Here is a 14,108-nt window from a genome sequence, read left to right as displayed (position 1 = left end):
GATGAACACAGGCAAAACTTTCTTTCTAGACTAAAATTAAAAACAATGAACTCAATCAAAAACTTTTCAACAGAATGATTTTCTTACATATTAGACCTAACATGCTTCTATTCATGCAACTGTGCACTAATTTACTGTAATTTGCATTAGTAAAGTAATTTTTTTTCTCAATTTTCTCTTTGAAAGCTACAAAATCCCACAGCTTGATGATGCAACAGGAAGGAGACGCTTTCTCGGAGCGCTGCATATCAAATGACGCAACGCTGTGAAGCCAGAGGTGAACCTTGCCTGATTAGGAACATATAAAAGGAGGTCAAAGGTGAAACAAAAGAAATGAGAAAAGTAGGAAAGCTTAATAACAACAGCACACACATATATATAAGTATTTATATATATATATATACTTATATATATAGCGGAGGCATATTTGTGTTTACTGAATTGGTATGTCAAGGATGAATGTTAAATAGCATCCTTGATGTTTGTCTGTGGGCGCTCAGCCTCTTCTCTGTGTTTATTTCCTATTAAAACTACATTCAAGCATTCACACATTCTATATAATTTGCCTGTTTGAAAAAATAAACACACAAAAAAAGCCACCATAGTGGGAAAGCACTCCACCCGCGATGATATTCGCCAGGCTAACGCTGACTAAAGGCCAGAGCTGAAAACGTAAAGGGCAGCAGGGGCATAAAAAGTGTCTGGCGGTGGAAGATAAAAGCCATCATTAGGGAGTAAAATGAGATAGGAGGAATAAACAGGCGGTGAGTGGCCCTGGCATTCGGTATATATTGTCAGTTAGCTAAACTATGCTTCAAAGGATAGCTTGTTTGGATGAAAATAATGTCCTCTCTGTTTTATGTTTCATATATTGTGCAGATTTCGCTGCTCTCTGGAAGCACAATAGTGCTGGATTTGGCCTCTTCACACCTACATTTCCTATCTCCTGAAACCCCTCCACTTAGCCGCTTTAGGATGCATTCTTTTATCCTAAATGGACAAATATGATCCATCAAATAGATATAAAAGCAAAAAAGAAAAAGCCAGTGGAGAAATTCTTGCACTAACAACAAGGTGCAGCGTGAACTTTCCCTGCTCTAATTGTTGTTGCTATGTAGCAACACAAACCACTTCTAGCTCCCAATTAAAGCGTCCCTTAACATTTAGGGAGAATGGGATAAAACCCCGCATCATCACTTTTCCGAGCAACCTCCTCATTGTGGTGTCACTCCCGGCTCTGAACGTTAATTACCGCTGAAAAAGCACCTCCACTGTTTCCCCCTCACCTGCTGATGTGATATAAAATATAACAAAAGCTGCCCGGTGGACGCCGGCATTGTTATTGTTTCCCAACGGGGACCCGAACCGACAGAACAGCGGAGCCCGGAGGTCGAGGTCGCATTAGCATCCAAACGTGGATTCAGACGAAACGCGGCGCGGCGTGGGAGGCGGCAAACCAGCAGCCGCAACTTTAGGGGAAGCTAAAAGAGATACAAACGCCCACGCATGAGGCGTGACATTTACTCTACAAATACTCTGATATCCTCTTTGTGATGAAGGAGCAGAAGGAGGCTCAGGCTGAAAGAGAGACGTCATAAATCTTAAGACGGAGGCAGAAACTTTTTAAAGAAAGAACAAGCGAGAACAATTTATTTCATTTCGTGTGATAGATGCTGCACCCAACAGTAGATCTATCAAAGTTATGTCAAACCGAGCACCTTGGCAGCCTCCTTGGGCAGGTCAAAGGGGATGCGTTGACGGATTTTCGGAGGCAGCTGACTCAGAACTTTGGCTTTGAGTCGACGGATCATGATCTGGCTCAGCCGCTGGTGCAGCTCGTCTAGGTTGGATGCGCCACGACAGTCCCAGAGCCTGCGACGCCCAAAATATCTAAAGAGAGACATTGTAAGGGTTTTTATATTCTAAAGCTTGTACTTGTTTCACTTTAGTTGCACATTTTGTCAGTTTTTATCCACAAACTTTAGTAGAGTATGACAGGGAAGTGCAAAAAAAATTATACAATTAGTAAACAGCTGGATTTAGAAGTGCAATTTTTGTTTTCCCAAATATTCTCAATTGGGCTTACCGTATTTCCTGGGCTATAAGTTACACTTTTTTTGTAGTTTGACTGTACTTGCATTTTATAGAGGGTTTTCACACCTCAGTCTGGTAGATTTGTTGCATTTTCACTTGGTGTAGTTCACTTTCGCACTGCACTGTGTCAAACAATCCAAACCAATTCAAAAACCTGTTTCCCTCCTCGCCTGTGGGGGCGCTGCAACAAGAACTACTGACGGAAACGACACAAAAACCTCTAAAGAAGACATTTTTTTCTTCTTCATAAAATGTAAACAAAAATGGAGATTTTAGAGTTTGTAGGATTTGTCTTTGATAAAAGAGTACAATACATCTTTCATGCTAAAGTTAGACTCTCACATTTGTTTTGGTTGTATTTACCCAGAATGCCCTGCATCTCTGGTCTGCATGGTATCCACACATACGTACATTCAAACTGCATGTTTTGCAACATCTTGGCACACAGATATCATATAACCTTAGTTTTTATGTTTGAAAAAACATTTTTAATTCACAATAAGAAACTGCTTTGTGTTGGTCTATCTCAGTAGATCCTTAAACATGCTGAAGTTTGTGGTTAAATACTTCTGCAAAGTACTGTGGACACTTTTAAACCTTCCCTCTTGGGAGCTGACCAGCACACTGATTAAGTGCTGAGCTGCTCTGCTGAAGCTCCCCAGTTTTCACCTAAGGATACTCCGCAAAGCCAAAAACTAAAAACTATTTTGTTTGATTTCTAAGCCGAGGGGTTTGTCACATAACTCACCATCACATTTAACAATTTATCAGCCAAATGATTTGTTAGAATTTGAATTGTTAGCACTGGCTGTCCACACAAAAGGCTGGTTATTTGCCATGCTGGCTGAAAGAGTGGACGAGCCTCACATGGATCTGCCAAAAGTACTTGGTTCACACTTCAGTGTTTAAAGTTTTTGTTGTTGAAAGGTGCAAAACTACTCCTTCTAAAATGTGTTGCTTAAAGCCGGCAAGTTCATGAAGCGACGCCACTTCTCCGCCCCAAAGATTGCTCTAGTTTCTCACTCCGACTTCGCTTTCATGAGTGGTACCGCTCGGTGTCCTCCTCTGTGTCTGTCTCAGCACGGCATTCCCCAGCCGTCATATACAAAGTGTTACCACTGATGGCCCTCCGTTCCATCCCTGACCGAGCCGATAACTTTGATGGATGTCCAAAGTGATGCGTTTGATGAGTTTGTTCACACGTGTAACTGATCGGCACCGGCTATGAGGACTCGGCGCCAGCTGGCGTCAGACGCCTGGCTTCACTGGTGGCCTGGTTCCTACAACAATCCCTTAAATGAGCAGCAAATCCACAGCCCACCTTACCCCCAAAACACAGCTAGAGGAAGGTGAGGATCTACTAAAACTTTGCTAAAATGTTTTCTAAACCAAAAATGAAGACTGAATGAAAAATTCCTTCACTAAAACAGGTAAAAGAAAACAATAATTACACTTTTGCTTTTAGTAGTTCATAGCAAAAAAATATCTGGACATTGTCTGAAGTTGAAACTAGCAGGATTTGCTAACCATTGTCCTAACTAAGTCACATAATTACAGTGTTAACAGGCAGAGATTATAGATGGAAAATGGTACAGTCGGCAGGTGACACACTGGTCCCATACTGACAGAGAATATAACATTTATGTAGGATAATTCTGGATAAAAAGTGGCACCCATAGCGATTCTAGATGAATTTTTTATGGTGAAAAAGTCATCCAGCTATCTTAGCCCATTTGGTTCTTATTTCTGCAAAACAAATTGGACCCAAAATTAAATCTTTTTTGAGTCCAGGCCCAATTAATACCAACTCGGCCTTAGAAAAGTCCATAATGGGCCCCCCATTCGTATGCTAGCTGGACATTGAGGATGCTAACTGCTATTAGCAATACAGGCTAATAACTGCAATTTTCACTTTGTTTCATCCGTTTAAACTAAATATGAGATGAACATGTTCACAGAAACAAAGTGCCCCAATGAGTTAATGAAACAAAAATTATAAAACAAAAATGGCAGCCATGTTGGATTTGAGTCAACGAATCTCCAAATTTCCCCGGCTTCAGGAAATTCTAGTTCATTTTTTCCACATCAGAACTTAAAAATGAAACAGTGACACAAACAGGCAAACGATAAACTAATAATAACAGTTTAGAGATTTAAGGTTAAAATACAACTTTACTTTGAAGAACTGCGAAAGTTCTTATAAGAAAGGAATAGATTGAAATGAATTTACTAGAAGAAGTCGAAAACATAATCAAGGCACAGGCTTTCATTTTAAAAGAGCGTTGCTGAATGTGTTAGCTTAAAGCACAGAAATGAGTTTCTAGTGATTTACAAATGGCTGCAGGCTTTCAGGAAACCACACATATTATACCTAGCACAATTAGAGAATATGAAGACATTTGGAAAATGTCACCTGTAATGGGCGTTGCAGTATTTCTTGGCGTAGTCTGTCCACGTTCCAAACCTCTTGGGATAGAGGGCATCAATCTGCATAAAAAGCTGTGGAAAAAAAACACAGGAGGTGATAAATTTTCAATATAACTTCACACCAAACCAAAAGTTAATGTGAATAAGTTCACAGGTGTGAGAGAGAGGGAAACAGAGCTTTGTCTCATGTGGAAAAGATGGGCTTAATAATGAATTAGGGTCTTTGTGACACGATTGTAGGGCTGAATGATAAGAGGAAAACATACGTCATTCAATAAAATTGCTGAATATTGAGATTTAAAAGAATACATAATTAAAATTTTCACTTATTTAGCTTTTTAAAACATTTCATTTACAAAAGTAAATAAAATCTAGACTCAAACGTATAAAAAAAATGTCATTTAATGTCTTTATAACCCAGTGAAGAAAGTTTGGCTCACTTTTTTAATAATATTGTTTTAGTTCTATGTTTTTTTCTTTATGTGTATTCATTGGCAGTTGCCCAGGGTGTGTTGAAAAAGGGGGGCACTTGAGCATCAACCAAAAAAAAAAAAAAGTATATTTTGAAACTAAATTATGATTAGCTAAACATGTCACCATCCCTAGTGGCAAAACTTTCTCACATCGGTTCATGAGACAAATATAGATCTGCAAAAATAAGTTGAACTACCATATTTTAAAGGCAACACCTCAGAGTCAGCCATTTTGTTTTGCCAAGCTAACTTGCTATCAGTCTTAAATGTTCATAATTAGTGAATAATCTTTCATTCAGTAAAATTATAACCTTCAATATAACGTTAATTTATATCCCTTGCTTCTCTGTTAGTTGTGTATAGTTTTCCTTCCACTTAACTTTCCATTACAGCACTCTGAAAAGCCAGATTTCAGTAAAAATCTTCCCTATGACTTTGTAGAGCATGATGAAACATTTATGCTTTATGTGACAATATAAATGAGCCCTATTGATGTAAATAAACAGAATTAAAAAACTAAAATAAATCATTTGTGGAAGGAATTTATAAAATTAATGAGACTTTTCAGTTAAATTACTGCATTTATTAGTCGTTTCAATCAATTAATCACTTTAAAATCAACCAGGCCAAACTAGATGTTGAATTTAGTCAATTAATGCTGTAGCAGAAAAATATTTTGTGATTCTTCAGCAAATCTTAAGCGGTAGACGGAGCATCTACATCCCAGCTGGCACCAGAGTCCCCAGAAAGAGTTAGAGTCAGAGTGAGCGCTCCCACATCTCGCCAATTTCCAGCGTTTCTGAAATAATGACGGGTAATCTCCAGCAAGGTGAGCTGAATAAGCAGCCGCAGCGCCGAGCGGCTGTTCTAAATTCAGCACTTGTTCAACAGCAGTTTTGCATTTTTCTCCCCCTCACAAAAGTTGATTTAATGGGGTGGGAGGAATGAGGGCACATCAGGAACGGTGCAACATGCCCTGAGCGCTGTGCGAGCGCCATGTCAAGCCCACGGTGAGTAATGATGGCAGCGAGGAGACTGGCACCCAGGCAGGGACAGGGCTTATCGGGTTTATGCTGCGGATGATAAAATGTTATATTGGGCTCTAGTGGCACAGAGAGAGATGATATCTAAAAACTAACCCCACCACTGCAGGCGCGTGGCGGCAGAGACAGGTTGGCGTTCGTCACATGCAGCCAATAATACCCCGACTGCGGATGTCTAACAAGAAGTAACTTCACTTTGCAATTAATTAGACGCTTGAATTCATCGGTTAATTATCGTCAAGTTTTTCCTAAAGAGAGTGAAATAATATTCCTGTTTCACATGAAAAATAGTCGCCAAAATCTGACGTCAGCGCTAAATATTTAATTGAACAGCTGATTGTTAAATCATTTTAATCTTTGTCTTAACAGCCAAAGATTCACTCTTTGTTAGTGTTACTAATACTATTCCACTGAAGAAACAAAGATGTTAAAGAACATTACTCAGATGGTGGTGGCAGTATCATGTTGTTATAATGCTATAGAGAGTCGCTATAACATAATTTATATCTCATTAAAACCAAAATATGTTCCTGTTTAAACAAGAAAACCTAAAAAAAACTATAAAACGACACAAATGGATGTTTGATTGTCGCCTAGAGAAAACAGAGTCAGAGGAAGCCGCATAGCGCATTATAATGACATATAAAACTTAATATAACTAAAAACTTTCTCAGGATAACGTTTATTTCCTCACTCTCACAGATGAATACAGATTTTTCTTATATAATGACTAAAATTTGCCATATTTTTTGAATAAATGTTTGATAGCAGCCTGCTTTTTGTTTTTAACATGATTGAAGCAGCAGCTGGCTAAAGTTAGAAGAAATGTAAATATCAAAATGTTCAAATATTTGTCATTATTTGTTTATTTTACTTATGTATCTTATATAGATAACAATTGGTTTTGATTGATCTGCCTGGTTATTTAGGGTAAAATATAAAAAAAGAGCTTATCTAGAGACAAAATAAAAAGTAAATTTATAATATATGCTAACCTAGTAAAAAGACAGTGATAATCATAATCATAGTGAATAAAACAAGCAGCTGAATGAGAATTTAAATCCTCTTTGGATGCAGTTTCACCCCGAAAACTGGAAAAAGTTTAAAATGCTAACTAAAAGAATTAGATAATTGCTTTTGTCCTTATTCCACTTATTACAAAAGCCTAAAAAGAAGAATTTCATTCAAAATAATTAATTCCAAACCCCTAAAAACATAAACCTATACAAAAGAAAATGCTGGAGGAAAGGAAAACATCCCACTCTTAGTGAATGTTTTGCTACTCTACTGTCTTCACGCTGGATATGGAAAAGCTGTTCAATTCCCAAAGTCTTCTTTAATTTCCACGCCAGCGATGATGGAATATGGCTGTAATCTACGATACACCTGCAACATAACATATATAACAATGGCATAATAAATCATTATGGAGAGTGGAACGGCTTGGCTCAGCCTTTCTCCACACACAGTGGTCCTGTGAATAGCCCCTTCTTATTGTTTCTAAATTCAATAGTTCCACCCCTCCTCTCCCCCTCGTGCTTCTTTTATTACTTGTCTCATTTATTGCAGCGCCGTGTCTGTTCATATCGGGCTTTGTAAATGAAGTTTTTGCAACAAAGGTTATTGAAATAAGACCACAGGATCCAGAAGGATGAGTGACGCCCGAGAGAGTTAATTGGCTTTTCAAACATTAGATCAGAGCAAGTTACCATGGCGATCTACCTTTGTGCGAAGATAAATTTGAGCTGACCTAATGCTGAGACCCAACCTGAGCATGAGAATTTCCTGTATCTGTCCACGCTGTTTTTTTATCCATCAAAAAATATAGATGTGTTTCAAGGAGTCTGCAATCTGCAGGCTCTGTTTCATCTTTTGGGTTAAAAAAAAGCATGCTCCATTTAAATCTGTAGTGTTCCCTCAAGAGGCATCATTAAAATTTTACTCCATCCACTCCGATTACCTCTTCCGGTCGACCCAGAGCGGGGGTACCGGTGAGCAGGATGGCCCGATTTGCATTCTGAATGAGAGGGACGAGGATCTTGGTCCTCGCTGCGTTCCTCGATTTGAGGTAATGAGACTCGTCCACCACGACTACGCCGAACTGTTGCCTGCTAAGAGCTTCCACTAGGGGGCGTGCGTCTGTGGTGAGTAGCCCATAACCCAACACTGTCACTTTACTGCTGCTGATATCCCTGAGGAAGTACAAAAACACACACACACACACACACACACACACACACACACACACACACACACACACGCACACAAACACAGACAGTTCATAAACAGTTAGCAACATCGAAAGCCTGATCAATACAAAAATAAAGATTATTGTTAGGTAATGCATAAAAATTTATTCAAATATGGTATTTAGTCCTTGTATTTATTAGATTTGATTAATTGGGTTGTCAATTTTTTTTAATTAAAAATAGAAAGCAAAGCATTAAACAAAAATTAGCTTAGTTCAGCTAGCTAGCTTAACTAGCTAGCTTAGTTAAGCTAGTTAGATTCTAGCTTGACCTTATTTTGGAATAAAAACTGTTTTGAATGATAAAAATAAAAATGTACTGTAATTTCCTTGTATAATTAGAGGAAAAATGGAAGAAACATTGGGATAATAATAAATTTTAATTTTATCTAGTTTAATGTAAAACAGCGGCCTTGAACTTATCTTACCCCTTTACATAATATATTCAAAATTAACCTCACCAATTCTATGTTAAAATACCAAATTAGGTGATATGAAAAATGAAGTGCCATATTTATATTTTATTATTTTGATGTGATTTTATGACTCTTTACCTTCTGTCTACTAAGCTAAGCTAGCATTAGCCACATTAAGAAACCAGCAGATGTTGTTTTGCCGTTTATCTCATACGTTTCGTATGTTATCACAAGACGACAAAACAAAAATAATTATCTAAATACCTGGATATGCTATTAAATGTAAAATGGCAGTAAAGGCATGAAGTTGTACCAACATCAAAATATTCTTTTATGTTGTAGTAAAATTAGCAAGGATTTGACAAAAAGACACAAACATAAAACTCTGATACAACTGAATGGTTGTCAGGGAGCTCCAGATTGCTCTGTTGCTAAAGTTTGGTCTGTGTAAAACTGCTAATTTAAGCTACAAATGAGCCTCTCATTTCTTAGTGACAATTTTTTTGAACTAATTGAACATTTAAAAAAGCATATCTTTAAATGATATGGTTTTTGTATAATTAACAGTAGACAAAAACAAAGCAATCACTTAAATTATTCATTAAGACAGTCAAAAATAAAATACCAACTCAACACAAGATGGATGCTTTGCTAACACAGCGGTAGCTGCTACTATGAGGGCTAAAAGTAGATTTAGAGTTAATTACATGTCATAAAATGCATTTTACACATAATTAATTGACATTTCTAGTTGTTCCAGTCTTAATTTAAATTTAAAAAAGGTAATGAAGAAGACTAAAGAAATTTAAAACTTCTTAAATGGTGAAGGTTTTTCAAATTTAACCTCAGCATTTAGCTACAAAACGGCGTTTAACTCAAGGTAATTTGCACTTTACCAAAAAGAATATTTCTTTTGACATTAATAATATTGAGCATTTATGTTTCATTGAAATGTTGCTATTTAGGAAAATGGTTGCAACTTTTAATCCAGCTACAATCAAATAGATTTTGAACATTTATTCTCATGCTTATGGACTTATTATTTCAGCAACTGGGCCTCCAACTCTAATTATTTAACAAAAACCATTGTAACAAGGTGTTTAGCCACCGACTTCTTCAGGAAAACTTTTCGTACATCCCTTCTTTAGCTCTTCAAACATGATGTATTGCAATTTCAGTTTTTTTCTTCATCCAAACTCATATGCTATGCAACGTAAATACAGAGGCACAGTCTCAGGTAAACAAACAAACACACGGGTGACTTTCAGCAGCATGAAAATCAGCGATGATCTGAAATAAATCATGAAGGCTCCATGCATCTAGAAGGCTTTAATTCTTTCACTTCGCTGCATGTTTCTAAGCCGAAATGCCGGAATAAGACGCCACTGATGTTCTACAAAAGCACAAGTCAGTCAAAGCACCACGTTAGGAGAAGCTGCATAATTTTTTTCTTCTTCTTGCCTCAGCGTTCAGTCATTAACACATCCAGTTCAAGGACACATTTTCCCCAGAAGGCATTCACAACCTCTTTGCACCTCATCTGTGATGTGAGGTGGGGAGTCCTCCCCACTGCCTCCCCCCCTCCGCCCCTCCAAGTGACAAATATAGAAACTTTGTATCATTCAAAAACTTCAAAAAGCAGGAAGAACAATAGAAAACTTGAGATGATAAGAGAGACATGTTTCCATGCAAAAAAGAAAAAAGAAAAATACAACCCCCCCCTGCCCATAAGTCCACAATGCAAACCTGAATAAACAGTCAAGGAAATGAGAGCCGTTTCCCAAGGACAGCATTTTTTCCCTCCTCCAGGAAAACTTTCAGCTCTTGTTCAATATTGCAGGCGTCGCCTTGACATGATTTGTCTGTCAGCGCTGTCAAGCATTGGCCCCTGCTGGCTCCTGACATAGAGGGACACTCCGAGATTAATTTATCGGCCCCACCTCCGCTGTCCATCACACCGCCTCGGTTTCCCTAAAACGTTTGCGTTATTTATTTATTTTTTTTAATCTTTATTACATCTCTTTAGGGTAAATTATTACTCCTTGCAAGAGCTGAAGCAGAACATATCAGCCTCCGCCAGCAGGCAGACTGTTATAAGGGCAACCTTCCCTTAAGCTCAAATAATAGCTGTAACCTTTCACTTTCATAAGGAATATCTGGAACACTTATGAGGCTGTGCACCCTGCTGCCCTGCCTGGGTGTGTTCACCGCCTCTCTTTTCACATCTAAGACATGCTGCAGCCTCAAACTTCAATATATCTTCCTTGGATTTTATGAGAGAGGAAAAAACAAGGAGTGAAGTGGAAGTACAGGGCGTGATTTTCAAGATTATTTACAAATAAAAAATTCAAGAGTGTCTTTTCATCAGCATGTGTCAAGGTGGCCTGTGGGCCAAATCCAGCACGCCGTAGCTTTTTATATGATCCTCTATTCTAGACTAAACACTAACTGTGCTTAAATATTATGTTACCAATCAAATCAATGCAGCTTTTATCTGTTTACTGCCAAATTATATCAATCAGTCCTTCCAGTTTCTTGAGAATTATTTTGGTAATTCACGGAAAATCAACAAATCCCTGCACTTTTTTGCTCTAATACATAACTGGGAGTTAAAAATAGTCAAAAACTTTCTTACTTTTACTAAACAGCTGCCTCAGCCATAATTAATGTCAGATTATAGTCCATGATTTATATCCGGGGTGTCAAACTCATTTTGGACTGGGCCAAATCAAGATCATGAGTCCTCTTAAAGGATGTATTTATAAAGTTCACAAACTGTTAAACTATATATGAATCATTACAATTAAATAATATTATTTGATATCTTTTCTGTCCCCCCCGGATTTTGCGATACTTTTCAATTTTTTGCAATAAAAATTGTGTTTGTGGTACTAATTTGGAAATATTTGCACTTATTTATGACGGTAAATGTGACATTTTATAACTCGCTGTACAGTAAGAAAGTTTTTGACAATTTTTGAGAAGAATCTGCAATAAACTCCCAGTTATACACTAGTGCAAAAAAAGTGAGGGGATTGTTGATTTTGCATGAATTTCCACGATAATTCTCAAGAAAATGACTAAAAAGTCGCATTTACCATCATATTAAGCGCAACTATTTCCAAATTAGTACCACTAACACCAATTTTTATCACAAAAGAATCACAAAAAGAATCACGAAATTCCGGACTGAAAAGATGTCCAATAATGTTTAACTTTAAGAGTTTATTGATATTTTAACAGTTCGTGAACAGGGACAGGTAATACGATAAATTAAACTGAGGGTTTTCAGGAACAGTAAGTGAATGATAATCCAGACAAATACATCCTGAATGTGACACTGCTGCTGCTGCTGCTCTGAGCCGCGAAGTGACGCAGCAGAATACAGAAGTTGCCAGCTTGCTGCACAGAACTTGGTAATTAAAATTCACTCCAGGAACACAAAGTACTCCAGGTACTTTGTGTTCCTACTCACAGGTAGTTGCACGCTACCTGTGTGGAAGAGTGCGACTTAATCCACAGCATCTCTGATTGCCTTGGATTTAATTTAATGTTTTGTTGTTGAGTTTCTTAAATTTACGAATGAAAGTCTTCTCAAACACCATATTAATATCAGAAGGACGAAATTAAATTAGATTAGATGATAAAAAGTTTTACTTTTATATCAGCACTGCAAAAACACAAAATCTTACCAAGTATTTTTTAGTGCAAATAACTTGTTACACTTAAAATATGAAAAACAAATTACTTTTCAGCAAAATTCAGAGGTGTGTTTTTAGTAAATAGTTACTTAATATTTATGAAAAAGTCCCTGTTTCATTGGAACCTAATGTAACTAGGACATTTTCACCAATATTAAGGAACTATTTACTAAATAAAAGTTACTTTTAAATTAGTTTTTCTTATTTTAAGTGTAATAAGATATTTGCTCTAGAAACTAAACCAAAGTACTTGGTAAGATTTTATTTTTAGAGTTGAAATGGGCTTGTTTAGTTTGACTAGTTGCCACATTAAATAGTTTCTTAACGCAGATGGTGGTTCATATATTTTATAAAAATTTAATATAAATCAGTCGCCCAAATAGTATTATACAACCTGAATTAACCTCTTCTCTTTTTGTTTATGATGTTTCAAGTTATTAGTAAAGACGGGCATTTCTCTCATCGTTTATCGTTATTATATTGTCTGAATTTGCTATTTTCACTCTTTTTTTCTGCTGTTGGTTTCAATGAAAATCCAAAAATATTATTAAATTCAGCTTCTATGTGCAGTTTGTTGATAAAAATTTTACTTTTTTAAATGATTTTTATGTTACTGGTGTCCTGAAGAAACTGCTTTTTAAGAGCGATATTTACATTTGTGGACATTCGACTACAATCACTACCATACAGTTACCAAAAAAGTCACTATTTATGGTGATCATTTTTCCTGTTATCCCCATAAATACCCCAAAAAATTGTGATACAATTTAAATTTAAATTATGAAATCAGGTCTACAAAATACAAAATATTTTAACTTAAAACTGAGAATTTTTTATGTTTTTTAAAGCATTTGGAACCAAAGTGAATTGAGAAGAGTAACATGTCACTCCAATACAGATAAAGTTTTCTTACAGTAAAGACAGTTTTTTAAATGAAAAAGAAGCTCTTGGGATGGAGATAAATGCATTAATATTCATGAAAAAGTTGCTGTGTGTGCTTATGTTAATTTGACAAAGCAACGCACCGAGATTCATTGAGATGCACCTTCAGATGCATGGAGCCATTAACATTCATTAATCATTCACACCTCTAATACTCATCAGGTGGCTTGTGACACAAAATGTAATTTAATTAAAGTTGCAGCCTAATGCATAACAGAACAGAAACTTTGATTGTTCCCGTCGATTTCTGCAAAGAAAACAGAGTGGAAGGATAACCTACATCACATGTGTCAAACTCCAGGCCAGTTTGATTCTGTTTAAACATTAAGACTGCTGAAATTTTATGTTTTCAATCAAATTAATGCAGTTTTTATCTGTTTACTGCCAGATTATGTCAGTCAGTCCCTCCAGTTTCATGAGAACTATTGTGGTATTTCACGCAAGATCAACAAATTTCCACACTTTTTTGCAGATTTTTCTCAAAAATTGTCAAAAACTTTCTTACTTGCACTAAACAGCTGCTTTAGGATTAATTGTTGTCAGATTATAATCCATGATATACACAGTGAGTAATAAAAAGTCACATTTACTGTCATAAATAAGCACAAATATTGCAAATACTACAAACACTTTGATTTTTACTGCAAAAAAATCACAAAAAACAATCGCAAATTCTTTAGGGACTGAAGGAAGGAAGAAAATTCTATATTATTTAATGTTAAGAATTCATTAATATTTTCAACAGTTTAACAGGTTTTATCAAT

The 14,108-nt window shown here is 36.5% G+C and overlaps 1 protein-coding gene across 2 annotated transcripts in view; it reads right to left on the bottom strand.

Moving 5' to 3' along the window:
- Window positions 1-14,108, bottom strand: part of zranb3 (zinc finger, RAN-binding domain containing 3) — a 75,803-nt gene that overhangs the window by 52,929 nt on the left and 8,766 nt on the right. For both annotated transcript variants that reach the window (XM_044109960.1, XM_044109962.1), the window contains exons 5-7: window positions 7,998-8,229; window positions 4,508-4,593; window positions 1,719-1,890 (exon numbers count right to left, since the gene is read on the bottom strand). In XM_044109960.1, coding sequence (XP_043965895.1) covers window positions 1,719-1,890; window positions 4,508-4,593; window positions 7,998-8,229 — 490 coding nt within the window. The remainder of the gene's footprint in view (window positions 1-1,718; window positions 1,891-4,507; window positions 4,594-7,997; window positions 8,230-14,108) is intronic.

The sequence above is a fragment of the Gambusia affinis genome, linkage group LG24 (assembly GCF_019740435.1).
Source record: "Gambusia affinis linkage group LG24, SWU_Gaff_1.0, whole genome shotgun sequence".
NCBI classification, from domain to species: domain Eukaryota; kingdom Metazoa; phylum Chordata; class Actinopteri; order Cyprinodontiformes; family Poeciliidae; genus Gambusia; species Gambusia affinis.
Note: the sequence above shows the minus strand (reverse complement) of the source record. Positions and strands in the feature narration are given on the sequence as shown.